At 35.8% G+C, this 19,847-nt stretch overlaps 1 protein-coding gene across 2 annotated transcripts in view; it reads right to left on the bottom strand.

Moving 5' to 3' along the window:
• The window catches only part of LOC310719776 (contactin-associated protein-like 2), a 245,626-nt gene that overhangs the window by 47,410 nt on the left and 178,369 nt on the right, over positions 1-19,847 (bottom strand). For both annotated transcript variants that reach the window (XM_083529850.1, XM_083529849.1), the window contains 2 exons: positions 7,308-7,464; positions 2,505-2,632 (listed from right to left, as the gene is read on the bottom strand). In XM_083529850.1, coding sequence (XP_083385976.1) covers positions 2,505-2,632; positions 7,308-7,464 — 285 coding nt within the window. The remainder of the gene's footprint in view (positions 1-2,504; positions 2,633-7,307; positions 7,465-19,847) is intronic.

Here is a 19,847-nt window from a genome sequence, read left to right on the forward strand (position 1 = left end):
AGGGATTCACATGTGGTTAGTGTTGAAAATAACCAGCACAAATATCATCCCTGAATTACAGTAGCACTGCTATTTTAATAACTTCTATGTCTATTCGTTGGCATTAAAACTGTGGCTGGCTTCAGTATTCTCTGCTCTTTTTCTCTAACTTTGCCAAGTTGCTCTGTGACTGCTAGTCCAATGTTTTTGGTATTCGTTTCAACTAAGAGCGACCACTTGTACACATTCTCATGTCTTGAGGGTCACAGAAAAACTTATCTTATGCCTTTTTCTGTTTTGTGGTTGGCTTCTGTTCATTAAAAAATACTCCCACATTTAATTTTCAACTTTTCAGAATGTATGTAAGTGTAGAATGGCTGCAAAATATAGAAATTTTAAAAACCTCTGGGCAATGCAAACTTTGCGCTTTGTATAAAAGACTATTGATTGATTCAACTATGCAACAGCTATGAAGTATTCACATGAAAAATCACCTCAGATAAAAGCATCTGTTAAAAACAATCCTTTGGAATGCATAAAACCGAAGCATGTGTTTTGAAGGAAATGTTTCCTTTGGATGACTGAAGAATGTACAGTGAGGGGCAAAAATGTTTTCTTTTTTTTCTTTTTTTTTTTTACTGACAAATGTCTTTAAATATCTCAATATATAAGCGTTATTGGCAGAAATGCTTAACCAACTAGACACAGCCTATTTGTTAAATTCTGCATAAGTAACTAAAATAAACACCCTCTCTTAGGCATGTTACAGATGAAGTTTAACTCTAGATTTTAACATTAATGTCAATGAACGTTATATGAATACTACAGCTGCTCTATGAAACCAAAGTTGTCTGTAAGTGCTTTAATGCTTAAAAAATCATATAATCACTTTATAATCCAGAAATAAAATGTGTAGAAAAAAACAGAGAGACTTGAGCATGCTTTCATAACCTCTAAATTGGATTACTGCCACATTGGGGAAGTGTTTCTGCTTGTAGCACTCCTCAGGGAATTTGAACATACTGAATAACAGAAAGTGCTCACTTTGCTAAAATGTTATTCCATTCACATAACACTTAAAATGCAACTATGACCACTCACTCACTCACTGACCCACTTCTGTAACACCTATTCCTGGTCAGGGATGCGTAGGAACCTATCCTGGGAACACTGGGCCTGAGGCGGAAATACACCCTACATGGGACGCCAGTCCATTGCAGGGCGTCCTGCACATGCTCTTCCCCACACTCCATTCACACCTGGGGCTATTTAACCTTGTCAATTTGCCTACTGCCATGTTTTTTGGAGAAGGTGGGCGACAATTGGAGATTGTATACTCAAGATCAAACTGATGGCTTTACAGCTGCAAGGCAAACCCAAACCCAAACAGCAGAAAGAATATTCGAGTTTTTTCTGTTTTGTGAAATGCTGAATTTTTTTTTGTCATTGTCAAATCTTGAATTATAGACAACCATCTCCAGATAACCTCGAGGAGTGGTTGTTTATAAACTGTTCTTTTTCTCAAAGCTTCTGCAATAAAATCTATCCTTGTTTCTCCAAAGAAAAAACTCTGGCACTTATACAATAAATGAACACTTGATAAACACATGCATTGCAAAATATTACTCCTGGACACTTCATGTGGATTCTGTCCAAAGGTCAATGCAATTTTTTTAATGATAGTATATTAATTGTATATTTTAACAGTTAAAAAAAAGTGCACTGCAGTAAAATTCTAACTATATAAAAACGTACATTATTACAATAAAATGTTATACTCTGCTAAAATTGCGTCAGTAAACACAATCATTTAATAAACACTACTACAGGAAATACCAATAGTATTATTCTTTATTATAACAAAGCATCTTGTTAAATGAATATCTTTTTAAGGGAACAAGAATTTTTCTACTAAAATAATGGGTGTTCTTCCACAGTACCCACAGAGCTGGAACCTATGGATGCTGCAAACTGTTTTCTCTTTACAGAAGTTTAAGCTATTTCAGAATGCAGCAGCCCGTGGCCTTAGCCGGAAAGGAAATGAATGCTATATTAGTCCGGTGACAGTGGCTGGCTTTTCCAAACTACAAAGTCCTGTTTATGATGTATAAAGCTACTGTATGAATAAGTTCTGGTATACTTTGCGAACAACTTACAGTAGTTTAGTAGATCAGGATTTCCTTATTTAGCTGAAGCAGGTCTGCTGTTAATCTCTTTGATTACTTATATTTCGGCTGGTGGAGGAGAGTTTTGATATAGTGTGCCCATACTCTATAAAAATTTACTTGTTTAATCTGAACTAAAATGACCTTATTTATTCTTATTCCATAGATCTATTTCTTGTCATAACTTTCATTGTTTTATGGCACAAAATGACCAAAAAAAAAAAGACTGATTCAGTTAATATTCCATCCCTTCATTAGTCACAATGCTGATGTGACTTACATGTCCTTATTTTGCATTTCACACAATAAAATGTGTCAGTGCATTTAAACTGCATTTAGGATTTATGAAAATTAACTCACGGTCTCCATGACACTGTAAAGCTCCCACAGTGAGCTTGGCCTCTGATCCAGCTCGATTTGTGTCCCCCACAGTCACCTGACTCACAGGTAAGTGGTCCTTATAGACCAGAAGCCCTGAGTCTTCTCGCCTGCGAAGAAGAAAAATGCTACATTTAATGGAACTAGTGACAGCTACCAGGAATGTATAGTAGTTTGGACTCCATTGTTTGATACTGCAAACAAACACTGGCCGTTTTCACCATTAAAACGATTTCTATATAACTGCAATTATGGTAGAACAATTTTTGTGTCATCAATAATTGTCTAACAGTGTATATCTTTTGGGGGCTCCATTTTGCCCACATTGATTTTTTTAAGTGCTCCTGGACGTAGCTGGCAGCAACAGAAAACCACAGGGGGAAAAATATGACTCTGTCTATTGTAAGAAAACAAAAGATAAATTCTTTAAACATGCAATTTAAAAATATTGTCCTCTATTAGATATCAGTGAGCCTATTTTACACACAATATATAACCTTTTGCTAACTGCACACATTTATCATGACTAAATAAAATACATGGTATTACACAACACAATTAGAACAGGAACTTCCAGTAAATATATATTTTTCAAATTGCATCCTGGAAATCAGAGACAGGGTCAGCACAGTAGTAGTGGTGTGCACACTTACCTTTGCCCATAACTGCTTGCATGAGCAGGGATACACATGTTCCTTTTAAATACATGTATACAAATATTAGTGGTTGAAGTGGCTATCTGTCTGTAAGGATTGTTTAAACCAAGCAACCAAGTCAATATTTGAAACAGCTTTGAGAGATGTTGCTAAGGACCCCCAATGGAGCAAAAACAGCCCACTCTTCATGTTAATTAAATATATCAATGCAGAGTCAATTTGTGACAAGGATATCAATTTACAGACTGAACAGATTGAGCTATTAATGAGAAAGAAAACAAACGTTTTTGCCACAATAACCACAATGTCCCTGCCCTAGTGTTATATTTGCATATTTATACTCCTAAACCTTCGATATTTTTAGTGAATTTGCAGTACCCTGATTCCATTATGACAAATATTGTCCTGTCTACACCTGTTTAACATCAGCATTATCAAAGCAAGACAGAAAACAAGCATCTTTAAGTAATTTACACAGACACAAATAATACCATTTATTTGCTGCCTTAGATTATAGCTTCATAAACCACAACATTTGTCATGGGAGCCATGACCAAATACAATCAAATCTAGTTAGATTCACCTGATGTCCATTTGATGAGCTTTTTTTTTTAGAGATTCTTCTTCTTCTTTCAGCTTCTCTCATTAAGGGTTGCCACTACATCTGCCTCTTTCAAACCAACTACCTGCATGTCTTCCCTCACCACATCCATAAACCTTCTCATTTGCCTTCCTCTTTTACTCCTTCCTGGCAGCTCTATCCTCAGCATTATCCTACCGATATACCCCATGTCCCTCCTCTGCACATGTCCAAACCATCTCAATCTCGCCTCCCTCACCTTGTCTCCAAAACGTCCTACATGCGCTGTCCATCTAATAAACTAATTTCTAATCCTGTCCATCCTTGTCACTCCAAACGGAAACCTCAACATCTTCAGCTCTGCTACCTCCAGCTCCACCTCCTGTCTTTTACTCAATGCCACTGTCTCTAAACCAGACAACATCGCAGGTCTCACCACAGTCCTATAAACTTTCCCTTTTACTCTTGCAGATACTCTTCTATCACAAATCACTCCTGCCACTCTTCTCCACCCACTCCACCCTGCCTGCACTCTTTTCTTCACTTCTCTAACACACTCTCCATTACTTTGCACTGTTGACCCCAGGTATCAGAACTTTTCCACCTTCTCCAAATCTTGGCATGAAACCATACTGCTGCCAACAGATGGTCACTTCTTCTCTCAGTCTGGCTTCCACTACTCTTTCCCATAACTTCATGGTGTGACTGATCAACTTAATTCCCCTGTAGTTACTGCAGGTCTGCACATCTCCCTTATTCTTAAAGATCGGTACCAGCACACTCCTTCTCCATTCCTCAGGCATCCTCTAACCTTCCAAAATCTTGTTGAACAATCCGGTTAAAAACTCCACTGCCATCTCTCCTAAACATCTCCATGCTTCTACCGGTATGTCATCTGGTCCAAGCGACGAGACACTCTTCATCCTCTCAATCGCTGCTCTCACTTCCTCCTTACTAATCCTATTCACTTCCTGCTTCACCATCTCCACACCATCCAACCTTCTCTCTCTCTCTCTCTCATTCCTCGTTCATCAGCTGCTTAAAATACTCCCTTCATCTTCTCAACACACTCTCCTCACTAGTCAACACATTTCCATCTTCATCCTGTATTGCTCCAATTTGCAGCACATCCTTCCCAGCTCGGTCCCTCTTCCTGGCCAATTGGTATAAATCCTTTTTTTCCTTCTTTAGTGTTCAACTTCTCATACAGCTCCTCATCACAGCTCCTTACAGCCCTTTACCTTGGCTTTCGCCACATCCCTCTTCACCTGCTGCATCTCCTTGTACTCCTGCTTACTTCTCTCATCACTTTGTCGATTCCAATTCTGTTTTGCCAACCTCTTTCTCCTTATGCTCTCCTGCACTTCCTCATTCCACCACCACGTCTCTTTGTCTTCCTTTCTATTTCCAGATGTCACACCAAGTACCTTTCTAGCTGTCTTCCTCATCACTTCTGCAGTAGTTGCCCAATCATCCAGCACCTCTTCAGCACCACTGAGCCCCAGTCTGACCTCTTCCCTGAATATCATACTACAGTCTTCCTCCTTCAGCTTCCACCATCTTATTCTTCTTTCAGTCCTCACACTCCTCCTCTTCTTCTTCACCTCCAAAACCATCCTACAGACCACCATCCGGTGCTGTCTAGCTACACTGTCTCCTGCCAACACCTTACAGTATTCAATCTCCTTCAGGTTGCATCTCCTACATAGAACATAGTCCACCTGTTTGCACCTTCCTCGACTCTTATTCTTCACTCTATGATTCTCCTTCTTTTTAAAATACGTATTCACCACTGCCATTTCCACACTTAAAAAAAAAAAATCTAACACCATCTGCCCTTCCACATTCCTCTTCTTAAGACCATAACTACCCCTCACCTCCTTATAACCTATATTCCCTTCCAATCCAACCCTATTTCAATCTTTCATTCCTAGGTAAACCTTATACCACTTCATCTAACTCCCTCCAGAATTTTTCCTTCTCCTCCATCTCACAGCCCACTTGTGGAGCATAAGCACTGATGACATTCATCATAACCCCCTTAACTTCCAGCTTCATGTTTATAACTTTATCAGAAACACTTTTTACCTCCACTACACTCTTACTAAACTCTTCCTTCAGGATCACCCCACACCATTTCTTTTTCCATCTGTCCCATGATAGAACAGTTTAAACCCACCTCCAATGTTCCTGGCCTTACTCCCTTTCTACTTGGACTCCTGAACAGACAACATATCTACCATTCTCCTCGCCATCATATTAGGTATCTCTCTCCCTTTATCAGTCATAGTACCAACATTTAAAATACCAACCCTAACCTCCACTCTCTTACACTTCTCTTTTGTTTTTGTAGACGTCTTCCTCCTCTCCTTCTCCTTCTTTGGTCAACAGAGCCCAATTTGCACCGGTACCCTGTTGGCTAACAATACCTGTGGCGGTCATTGACCGATCCGGTATGAATTTCTGATTCGTGATTTTGCACGTTTTACGCTGGATGCCCTTCCTAACGCAACCTTCTCCATTTATCCGGGCTTGGGACCAACACTAAGAGTGCACTTACTTTTTCAAACCTAATGGCTTGGTTCTTTTCTTTTAGCGATTACAAAAGCAATTACAAAAACCAAACCATTAGGCATTGCTAAAGACTTTTAAACCGTTTACTTTTTATAGTTCTCAACAGGGTACCAGAAGGGCCACATATAAAAACATTTTAGCATTGTCTTCCCCCACTATATGCTTATGTTATGCATATATTATATATATATATGTAAGGCCATTCTGATAGTTTTGACAATTAATATGATTAGCTGCTGCACTATTAAAGACAATTAGTATAGCATTAGCATCAGTGACATCTAGATAACTGGATAAAATGAGGTATGCCCTGTTTCCCAAATATTTACCTCCAAATCATAGAAAATCAAAGATTCCCTATAATATTGCTCTTCATTAACACAAAGCATTGAATTATTTTTTTAATAAAAAGTCTTGGCAATTTGCAGTGCGTTAGGATTCATTTGCCTTTTATGGTCTATTCTGAAAGGCAGTGAGTGGTGGTTAATTGCATAATTTAACTGTTGAATAGTGTTATTATCCATGCTTCCACAGTTGGAGTAAATAATTATCCCCACACTGGTGTCAGTGCATGGGTACTACTTTGTTGTGGGCATCTGTGTAAGTACACAATGATGGTTTCAGTTCTTATTCCCAGCTTGTGGGACACTAAAACCAGCACATTACTGAGTTTAAAAAGTGCACATTAATGTAGCACAGCAGTAAACAACATGTCATTAGTCCAATCTACTTCTCTTCTTGCTGAGCATTTAAAAAATTACACTAGAAATCTTATAAACAAATATTTCGCAATTGATTATTCAGAATTTTATGTAATGGCTATTTTTTGTGTATTTATTTTGTGTTTATGTCAGAGATCCTTTTCTATTCCTTTTTTTTATATTATTTGACATTTACTCTAACGTGGTTGTATATTTTGTGTGAAACCTCATCTCAAAGATGAAGTACTTTGTGTTGAATTGTGAATCTACTCACCACTGTTTCTGATCAGCATCGCAGTTACAGTAGTATTTGGGGTCCGTGCAATTGCGTTCAATACCACAAGCACATTTCTTGATTCCCGGTGCAGAACCACCCCAGTAGAAGTTCTTTTCATTACCTCTGCCAACCCACCATGTGTACGGAGTGCCATCTGTAAAAAACAACACACACACACACACACACACACACACACACACACACACACACACACACACACACACACACACACACACACACACACACACCTTAACCATAAGTGATAAATTAGATGACATTTAAATGTATGTAAATAGCAATGACAGCATTTTGATTCTGCATTAAACAAATCACAACTACAACAAATAACTACAACAGGGAATTAAACAAAAGCTTTACATTCAAGCGGCACACCCAAAAGCCACCATATACAATATATAATGGAAAAAGAGTTGGCCTTTCCTCTTCAATAAGTGACATTTCAGTGAAGGTCATAGTATTCTAATATTGGCTGGCATATTGTTTTTCATGGCTTTATGATGGAATTGTGTAGAACTCTGCTGGTATAAAGATTACATTTATGCATGATACCATGTGCATTTTCCACATCTTTTTTGGTTTTCACCATCAACCAAAAATAGTAAATTCATTGCAATTAATGCAGACTTCTTTAGAATGAGCAGCAGGCCAAAAACATGGAGTTAGCCAGCATTACATTTCTCAAGCACTTATTAGCCTTTACCCTCTGTCGATGGTAGGGGAGTGCCAGTGGATATAATTTGGTAGGCAACAAAAAAGTAAAAAAAAAAAAATTCTTGTTCGACTAACCAACCGGTCTAATTTACAGATCAGTAGATTTATGATGTTCTCCTCAGTTTCTTCAGTGCATTAGATTTTGGACCACTAATTCTAGTCAGACCAGGTGATATACAGAGCAAATATGTTCTAAAAACAGTGAGTCAGACAAGAGGATGCACCTTTACTACATCTTCTACTGCTACTACTACAGCTAATACCATTACTAATAATAATGGTATTAGCTGTAGTAGTAGCAGTAGAAGATGTAGTAAAGGTGCATCCTATTGTCTGATAAGGTGCAAAGTGCTCTAGCCACCATTAGGTACAATTTGGGCCTAATCTGGTAACTAATCTGGAAACAGTTTGAAAGATTTGTCATCTTGGACTCTCTGAAGTCAAATGTTGTCCAATTGACCAAGCTTTTTCAGACTAGGCCTCACAAATGAATTAAACAATTTAATATAATAGTGTCGGACTGAATTTTGTAATTTTGTTTGAATATTGAAAGAATTCATTCATCATTTCTCAGATTGTTATTTTTCTTAAGGCATATTATTTAATAATTACTCACTAGTATATACACTAAAACTAAAGATATGTAGTTAATCCTATCAGGATTGAATCAGAGGGTTGAGAATTAAAGGGTTTTAATGCAGATATACAATGTTGAAAAATTAGATTTACACAATCTGCATAATAAGTTTCCTAAACTCTTATTTCCTTTAAATAACTCATTGCAAACAGCATTTTGTCTCAGCTGCAATCCCTCATGGCCATCCTTAATCTTATTAGCATCAGCATGAGTCTGTTGATTTGGTTCTTAATGTCCCATGTTTTCAAATACTATATCTCTGACCTCCACAGATCCAAATCCACTCAATGATCCATTGCTTGGGTTGTGATAAGGGTTGTGATCATTTCCCCAGGCCTTTCAATGCATTCTGAATTGACACAGCCACAGTTCTCATAATTGTAACAATTTCATGCTTGAAAATGAAAATTAATTGTCCATTATTAATTGTCTTTCTCACTAAAAAGGACACAGCAAATTACAGCCCCTGCCTGCTTTGTATTCTGCAGTCACTGAATTGTGTCCCAGCATATTTCATGACACAGCCATTGTTCTTCAGTTTCACTCTCCCTCTAAGCTGAAGGGCATCAAGCATAAACAAGAGAATGAACTGTTACTCCAGGCCATCCGATTCTGCATGCCTCGTAAAAAATAAGGAAGGAAAAAAGAATGAAGCTACAGTACGTTTGTCCGCTCTGCCTGTCTTCGTATCAGCATCTAATAGCCAATGACAATTGGATGCAGAAATGTCTACTGGTATATACAGAACATGACAGGATATTGGACTAAAGGTGACAATATGAAGAGTGGAAAAAAGATGAGGAGTGAGTAGGTTGATGATTATGAAAATGCTGACACAGCAAAAGAGACAAATGCAATGCGTGAAAAGAGAAAGACACGTTCTGCATGTCTGCAAGTACTGAGTGCAGAAGTGCTTACATTGTATTATTGTGTGAAGGTGTGAACTTGTAATCACCCTCACTGTAATATTCAACACAGCAATGTCTGACTGAGAGCATGTGAACTTCAGCAAGAAGTCATTTTTTCCATTTTCCATTCTGTAGCTAATTTCCCTTCTCAGTGATTCATTTTAAGACATATTACTCAGTACTTCTTCTAAATTATTCAGCCACTACAGTGCGTTCAAAGTATTCAGACAAGTCCATTTTTTTTCACATTTAATATTGCAGCCTTACGCAAAAATACGTGCAAGTATTTTATTTTTTTCAAACCAATCTACACTCTGTACCATGTAAACTTTAGCTCATTTTCCTGAAACATCTTTGAGATGTTTTTAAAATTTTGATTGAAGTATATTTGCTGCAAATTAAGTTGAACATGATTTGAAAAGAAAGAAATATGTCTAAATATAATTTCTAACAGCAGAAACTGCTGACAATATCAAATCAAAATCCAAGCCATCAGAGAACCAAAGGAACTGGGAGCTCAAAGACAGGAATGTGCTGAGGCACAGATAAGGCTTCAAAAACATTTGATTCATAGAAGGTTCCCAAGTGCAAAGTGGGCTCCATAATTATTAAACAAAAAAAGTTCAGACCAACCAGAATTCATTCTAGGGTCATTCATCTGCCCAAACATAGCAATCAGACAAGAAGAGCTTTAGTAAGGGACCAAGCTCCAGATATACACCCTTGTTTAGCTCTAGAGATCATGTGTGGAGATGAGAAAAACATTTCGAAGGCCAACCATGTGTTACGACAACATATGTAAACTCATGCTCATTCTTTACCATGTTGGTGTGCTTTTGGGAACTTAAATTTAACAAAAATCTGTTGTAGCTTTCCCCAGATCTGTTCCTGGACACAAATATTTTTAGCTAGTATCCTTATATCAACAGGTGTGAATTCTTAAAAATCATGTCCAATCAATGTAATTTATGATCTTCAATCTCAAAAGTATACAAACACATTAAAGGTGGTCCAGAGAAATGAGATGCACTGAATACTTACTATATGTCAATGTGATATTTAAGTTTTTTTTTTTTTTCTCAATAAAATCAAGTTTCACAAATTTGGTTTTTGTTTTGTAATAAAAACAGCATACCATGTAGATTAATGTGGGAACAATTAAGCATAAGGCTACAACAAAAAAAAACAAAAAACAAAGGTTAAATTCTTTTAATGTTGTTTATGGAAATTCCCAAAATTACTGCATTTAGAGCTCATTTATTCAAATGGATAATTAAAGTGGTTAAAATATCATCGTAAGATTTAAGAATAAATAATTAACAAAGTACATTTTATGATATATTTAATGTAATTTAAATGTAAAAGTGTTAATTAAAAGAATCATAATTATAATCTATAATCCAAACAGGTAGTTGTAATTTGTTTCTCTGTGCTTGAGGGAGAAATTGTAAATGTGAACATTCTGGATGTTTAATCAATGAGAGGTCAAAGAAGAAATGTTGATCTAATGTAAAACCAACAATAATCTTTTAAAAGCATGCAGTTTTATGTCAACATCATAACAGAGCATTCTAAATCCATTGCATTTAGGGCATAAGCCATACTTAAAGGAAGTTTGTTGAATTTGTGCAGTGAAATAGGAAAAAGTAAACATTGCAGTGTGCTGAAGTACGTTTGTGTAAGTGACTACAAAAAACGGTAACTTTTAAATGTCATATAACCAAACTGTAATATCAATAAGCTGCAGATCTACTCTGAACATTTCCACTTCAATCCAAAGCACAATGTTGATTCTTATTTCCTCCTTCATGTGGTTTGTTTGAGCAAGTGAAAACTCAGAAATGGCACTTGGGTATGGACCAAAATAACCTGTCTGAAAGTGTCTGAGTGAGGTGGTCTTAGTCCGCTTCCAAGCAAACACTAGTGAAGTTTGATTGCAGTAAGAAAAAGTGATTCAACCCTGAACTGACCCAGCTGCAGCAATGCACCAAACTTACTGTGTATTACTGAATGCAGTAATACACCAAACTATAGAAATCATCATAAAAATGTGATGTACATAATGTTTTAAACTAGTTATTAAAATAATCATCAAAGCATTTATTTAGCATCAGTCCCATGCTCTTTTTTCATTTTTTCATTATATTTTATGACAAACTAACCATATGAGTACATCAGCTGTACATGCTCCTTAGCCACTGTTTTCTGCTTTTTGGTTTATTTATTTATGTGCAGTAACAAAATAAGTAATTTCACTCATTCCAATTAATAAAAAAAAAGGTTAATTGGTGTGAAAGTGCCCTAAAACTGAAAATGTTTCAGAGCATTTTAGGATTTTACAGTACTGGACACATCATCCGTGATCATTTTTCCATCCATTCCATTAACCTATTATGAGACTTCAGAAGATTCACCAGAGAGAGACTCTGAGATCCTCAAGACAGCTTAAATATGCATCGCAAGCACGAGTTAAAGAGCACGCAGGAAGCCTTAGATCACAACTAAAGCAGTGCAAGTGACTGAAGAAAATATTAAAACCTTTTACTGATGAAACTTCCTTTCATTCAGACGCTGCTGTATGTCCTCTGGTCTAAAAAGTGACCCTGCCTTAGGCATACTAAAATAGAGCTGATCCTCAGCTAATATTAACTATGTATTTTATTCATGCAGCAGAAACATAAGTAAATATGTAAATAACTTTTTATTTTTATTTATACCATTGATTGTTTAAATACCAGATTTTGATTGGCTAGAAGGTTGTGTGTTCTCAAACTGGTGAACAAACCAGTTCCAGTCAGTTTACTCATCAATCTAAATGAATGGACTGCCTTTTAAACATCTATTCAACCACAAATAATCAAACAGGTTTATTATTAGTAGAGACATAACAAAGACACATGCAATTTCTCTCTCTCTCTCTCTCTCTCTCTCTCTCTCTCTCTCTCTCTCTCTCTCTCTCTCTCTCTCTCTCTCTCTCTCTCTCTCTCACTCTCTCTCTCTCTTTCTCTCTCTCTCTCTCCTTTCTTTCTGTCTCCTAACTTATTAACTAATTATTAAAACACATTCAAATAATATATTTTTACGACTGTATCTCTGTGTCTAATCAAAAGCCATATATTACATAACTAATACAAATGAAACAATAATTTCACAATGATGTTATCAAAAAAGAAAAAAAATAATCAGTAAAGTTTCTATCCTGAAAATAAGACTGGAAAACAAATGAAATCCAATTACAGATCATAAACATTAAACATTAACTTTTACCCATATATAACTGTCCAGTGACATTTGAATATGGTTCTGTCTTACCAATAATCCATAGTCCGTCCATCCATCCATCCATCCATCCATCCATCCATCCATCCATCCATGCCACTTATTCTACACAGGGTCACGGGGGATTTGGAGCTCATCCCAAGAAACTCAGAGCACAAAATGACACCCCATACAGGGCAGAATCACACACACATCACAAATAAATTGGAAATGCCAATCACCCTATAGTGCAATTCCTACAACCGGGGTAGAGTCCGGAGTATCTGGAGAAAACATGGAGTATCTGGAGAACATGCAATCTCCGCACACACTGGGTGGAATCGGGATTTCAAACCCCCCAACCACAGAAGTGTGCGGCAAACATGCTAACCACTAGGCCAAGAAATATAGATGCAGTGATTATGAATTCTGCTTGCATATACTGCTGCAAAACTCCTAAAATAACAGCATCTTTCTTGGTTAAGGGACATTGATTTATGTAAAAAAAAAAATACAGCTTTTTTATTTATCTAATGAATACCGGTAGTTTTAAGTCCTCAGGATACTTAATATATTGGAAGGTGGTAACTTAGTGGCATTGGACTTTGGATAGGAAAGTCACATTTTCAAATCCCACCACCAACCCTCCCTGCTTCCCCTGTAATTCGCTGTGGATAATAGCTTCTGTAAATATAGTGACAAAAAAAACAACAACATACAAGCTTGTGTACTGTTTGCATTTTCATTTCAGCAATCATGTACAATTGCTCCAATACTGTAAATAATTCCAATAAAATTGTACAAAAATGTCCACATTGAATAAATTGGCTTGGACATGCCCGAACATTGTCTACGCATGAAGTATGCTGATGGCAAAAAAAGCGTACTCCTGCTGCACATGAACCGCTCCCAAACCAAAAACACCACTATGTACACCTGGTTGGATCTAATCACCCACGTCTGGAGGACGATCATCTCATTAAAGCGCTCTGACTGCCCATGTGGGAGAAACTGAATAAAATTATAGCACAACTAAGAAAATGACAGAGAGACTTAAAGTGGGGTTTATGTGCTATATCCTACATTAACTGCTCTCTCAGTCCTACATTAACTGCCTCTCTCTCATTAAGGGCCCTTCGTCCTGCCACCTAGGAACCAAGCTTTCTTTACAGGCACACCTTCAGTGACCACCATCACTTTACTACACATAATTATGATCTGTGAGTCAGCTCTGCTAAGAACGTCAACAACAAATGACTGCGATTCCTCTTGAAAAAATTAAGTGCACTGAGATTCAACACTTCAGATTAATGGGAGATGTTGTTTATCAAGGCATTGCTAATCTTCCAAGTGGTGAAAATTGTTAATCATTTGTGAAGCAGAAATTATCATGAAGGAAATTAATTATGATAATCGGAAAATTAATTAACCACTATTTTCTATCTGCTTCTGAGATTTGTGGAAGGTCTCACAATTAAAGTAGCACAAAATCCAATAATTGACCTGTGCAGCAAATAGTTTCATGACGTGTGTCAGAGTTAGATTTTTATGCTCTGAGATTCTGTTCCAACAGCAGTGCTCACCATTTTTCTTTCATAAGATGTCAATGCTGTTGATTTTTTTTTAAGTTTTGAACAAATCTGAATGTCTGTTACTGCTCAAAATAAAGCACAAGAGAGTTTAGCAAGTATATGAGTTTATGACCTACTCAAAAATGAACTGTTGCACCAAGTAGTACAGCTTTCACATAGACAAAGTGCACCATATGCAGAATTTAATGTGAATGTTTACCAACTGGAGATGCACTGCATTTGTGAGAAGTATTATGGCTTAAATATGTAAAAATTGTTTCATCACCAGTTATGGATACCTTGCTGAAATATACCCAGATGAGGCTGGGTTACACGCTATACAAATAAAATACAATTGAATTGATACTGTTCCAAACAGCACACAAAATTTAAGGGGAACATCAGGGACCAGAAAAATGTGATAGTGCAAAATGACATACATTAGATCCCTTATCTAATTTATCTCATTTATTCAACTCGGAAGTTGAGAGTTATAAGCATTGCTGCAGGGCCAAGAAGTAGAAGGGGGCAGTAGTCAGATTTGTATTCATAACCCTCAGAATAGAAATCTAGTGTCTTACTCCATAACCGCTACCTTCAATGCTGTATATATACAGTCCCACCAAAGTCTAGCAAATACGGACAAGCACTGGTTTTAAACCATAACAGGTACCAACATTTAACCCACTAAGCCATTAGAGCAAACTCATATTAATGGCAACAAAAGCAAACAATTACTTAACACATTAAAATTTTTTCATAATAATAACTTAAGAGAAAGATTTACTTAATGTATATATTACACCGAGAGACACAGCTAAAGTGCATACTTGTTTTTGGCCTGCAATGGTAATTTATGCCACAAAATAATTAACCCAATTATCCTCATTCTCTAAGGATGCCATGCTCGGCTATACACCCGTGGCTATACTATTCAGAGCAAAACTTGTGACACTAATTCATTGGCCAAACCCCAAATGACAAATATGAATGTTTTAATGGCCTTAACAACAAATCATTGGTCACCCACATACCTAATCATAACTCTGTGATCTCTAGCATCAATGCTACAACTAAATGTTCAAGTTTCAAGGGTTCAAGGTTTTTATTTGTCAATTCCACCATATGTGCAGACATACAGAGGAATCGAAATACCATTTCTCTTCTCTCTCGTCAAGTGTATACAGTGGAGCATAGAGCGTTTGTATAGGCAGTTATCAGCAGTTAAGTGCAATATAGACAGATTATATATATTTTATAATAATTTTATATATATATATATATATATATATATATATATATATATATATATATATATATATATATATATATATATATATATATATATATAAATAAATAAATAAATATATATATATATATATATAATTATAATTTTATTTTATTAGATTACAGCACTGGGGACTAGCAGGCATATAATAATATCAGCATTTTCATTTTCTTTGATTGGATAGTCAGATACTGGTCAGATTCAGAGCTAGCAAACCACATCATAGCAAACTGCTAAAATATTTTCTTTTGGATTTAATAGCTGGTTTATTTCATTCTACAATGGCTGACACAGAAAAAGAAATTGCTTCGATTACAGATACACTTACAAGGTCATTTTCAATATGGACTTTTCAAGAAAAGCTGGACACCACAATGCAGTAAAAACAAATAAAAAACAAACTTTTAATGAACAATTTATACTTTTGTGTTTTCTTTCTCATAGATTTTGCACAATAACAGACAATTTACCTTAATTTCAAATCCCCAGGTAAACCATAATGCTCGGAAAATCCAGGTTCATTTTTTTAGGTTCATATTGATGCTTCTGCTTTATGATGTCTAATATATATGATGATATATGATGTGGGCAGCACAGCCATGGCTTCAGTGAAAGGAGACTTGTTGAATTGTGTTAATTGGGTATCTTGCTTCAGTAATGGCATTCATTCTCTGTGATGCAGCACTTTGTTATACTGCATTTCTTTATCATATTAATGGTTTCTATAGCTGTGACATCATAATGATGTTTCAAGTGTGAAATGTATAGCCTGCCATATTATATATTATGCTTAATTAACAAATTGAACTTCAAAGTATTTAAGCTCTAAATTCTAAAGATTAATTTGTAAACAAGGTGTATGCGAGTAAAATCGGGTAAACCTGAATAGTTCGAATGAAAGGTGGGGTAAGGAAGTCATTAGAGGATTTCCTGGAGGACTATAAATAACCTAATTTCTCTTCAAACAAGAGACAAATGAGCTCTGCTATATTCCTGTTAGCAGCTTCATATATTTCATTATCCTGTCTCATTTTTTAAATGTACCACCACCTGAATAATTTCCTGCCCATACATGCCAAAAGTGATAAGGCTAAAATTCTTTTCATACAGTAACATGTTGCTTTATAAGTTCACAAGATAGAATGGCACATCTTCATTCACATGAGATGATCGAAAAGACCTGAAGCTTCTAGAGTTTCAATTTTCTCTGTCATGCAGGCCTAAAGACAATGCACTCCTAGTGTACAGCAGAATTGCCCTCTTCTTGGGAATTATGGAAAAATTGTGAAGCCTTATCTTTTCAAAATGAAAAGCTGTTCCAGGAAACAATGCCGTGTCTTAAAGGAATCAGTGTACAGGTAACTGCATCAAGTCACAAATAAACATTTGCAAACTTTCTGTGGTAACGTGTGCCTTTTGAATTGCTATCACCAGGAAGCATATGTCCTATTCATGTCATTGACGAGAAAAGAAAAAAAAAGTATTCATTGACTATGTCTCTTTTATTATAACATTATCTGTAAAGAGCAACAGGAAGTGTCCGAGTGTAAAAATAGTCTTATAGTTCAGTGGAAAAAGCTAAATCTCTTTAAAACTGCAGGGGTCTTAATCTTCACCAGAATGCTTTCCTACAAAAAATGGAATTTTCCAGTTTCCTCTCAGTGGGATAAAAAATCTTAAAGAATAAGCCACAAGCATCTGCCAACTTGAAACATGGCCATATGTTCTTAAAAGGAGGGTCTTATTGTGATCAAGTGAGCAGCCCCTTTTCTTACAAGCCTCCCTTTCAAATCCAGCATTCTATTTGAAGCTGGAATCTCATCCACACCTCAAGTATAGTTCAAAAAATATCCTCCAACAAAGGAAAACTCCCAATAGATGTCAAAAGAATAATAAAAGCTGACAACCTGTGAATATTTGGATAAAACCCTGAGTACCATAAACTTTAAAAGTTTAAAATATTATTATCTAATATACAGTAATTACTGATTTTTATCCACTACAATTTTGCATTCTCATGCATAGTCACAACTGTTCTACCATTACTTTGTATGCTGTACTGAAACATATTGGAGCACAACCTATAAGCAAAAAAATTGCTATTTTGCAAAAAAACATCAACGGAGTCCAGTGGTAACTTGGAAAGTGCCTCGAAAAACTTTGAGGTTTCATCTGACTTTCTGACCTCAGTCAACTCCACACCTGCTCCATCCTTTCTCCCACTGAGAGCATCTTTGATAAGCACCAGTGATTATATTGCTGTGTGCAAACTCTGTTCCAGAGACCCAGCTAGGTGCAACTGAGATTCTTCTACAGCTTGGAAATGTCACAGCCAGAAAGAAGTCAAATCAACTCAAGCCACAAAGCAGATTGAAAAATCCTGAGAAAATCAATTGACTAAATAAAGATTTTTGCCCCCAGCTAAAGCTATACTCAGCTATAATCCAATCACTCAAGGGCAAAAGCACAAGATGAAGAATTAAAAGTTAATATTTATATACTAGTGGTGTGATGGTACACAGAATTCATGGTTCGGTTTGTACCTCGCTTTTAAGTACATTTCAAATTAAAGTACAGTTAGGGGGAGAAATGCAAAAATATGTTTTTGTATTTTTTTTTAATGCAGTTTACTACTATTATCATTTGTAAACATCAACAGTTTAAATTTTTAGAACAATTTTAAGTAAAATTCCTGCTTGGTTAATTAATATATAAAATGATATTTTATAATATTTAATTGAAATAAAATACAATAAATTTAAATTAATACAACACTTTTTTATTTTATTGATTAAATTAAGTAATCAATAAAATTGGCACAAATAAATATAATTCAATTAATTAAACAATTTAATGAAATAGTATACATTTATGGGTAATGTAGATGTTTTTGTAATGTTTTCAATCTTAGTAATAATAACAATAAAAAGCACTCAAAGTGAGCAACATAATACAATTAAACATGCATAAATTAAACTAAATATAACAAATAAATAACAAAAACAAAAAATAAATAAATAAATCAGTTTGAACATTTAGACACAAAACAGATTACACTGCAAAACAACATTTTCCATAATACCAATACCATTAATTAATAATTAGACAAAACTAACTAGCTACAGATGGTTTTTATCTTCAAAGAAATATAAAAAAATAAAATAAAGAAATGCACAAGGTATATGCTGAATTATTATTTTTTTTAGGTATTGCATCCTTAGGCCTGAAAATATGAAGTTACAAGGATGACTAAAGCAGCTTATTGAGCACAAGTACTAGAAAGGGGAGTAGAAATTTTTTTCCATCTCTCACCATTACCCTCTTGCTTTTATCCACAGCACCAAAAACATAAAGCGATCCATTTTAAGCCTCTGAATCACAAGACCTTATTTAAAGATGACAGTAAAAGCATTGCTGTTCAAATCAATATGTATCCTTTTGAAATGGTGTTGTGTGAAGCAGTGTCAGTCTGCAAAAAGACTCAATAATTGCAAATAATCTTTTCACTTCTACTGTAGAACTTAATCCTTAACAGCACCAGAACAAGATGTAGCTGAATGGCATGCATAATAACGTTTGCAAAAAAAGTTGTCAGGGTGACAAGCTGATAAGTATTCTCAGTGAAATTTAGTGAGCTTCTTAAAGAACATCTGTGGCAGTGGCACAGATGGAAACCAGGGGGCATCAATAATGATTAATCATTGTGCCAGTACATGTTAATGCAGGAATATCTATCATTAGTTTTAAGACCATCGTTCACAAAAACCTGTTATTGGATAGATGAGAAACTCAGAAATGCATGCAAAATCAGACATGGTCAAAGAGTGTAATGGTAAAAACCTTTAAAGTGTAAAACTTAGAAATAAAAAACACATTAGTCACATGCACACATATACTCATAGACATATGGTGAATTAGAATAATATATATCAGTCTGTCCTCTGTTAAAAGAAAGCAATGATCTGGCAGCAGGCCGCATTGGCTAACCAATTATCCTCTTTCAGCTGCTCCTCTCTGGAGATGCCACAACGGATCATCATTATGACAAGAATGGTTGATTTGGCGCAGGTTTTTACATGAGATGCCCTTCGAGTACTTGTGCCCACCCAGCACCTGGGATCAGATCCGATTCATCCATATGGT

Source organism: Silurus aristotelis (genome assembly GCF_946808225.1).
Source record: "Silurus aristotelis genome assembly, chromosome: 25".
In the NCBI taxonomy this organism is placed as follows: Eukaryota; Metazoa; Chordata; class Actinopteri; order Siluriformes; family Siluridae; genus Silurus; species Silurus aristotelis.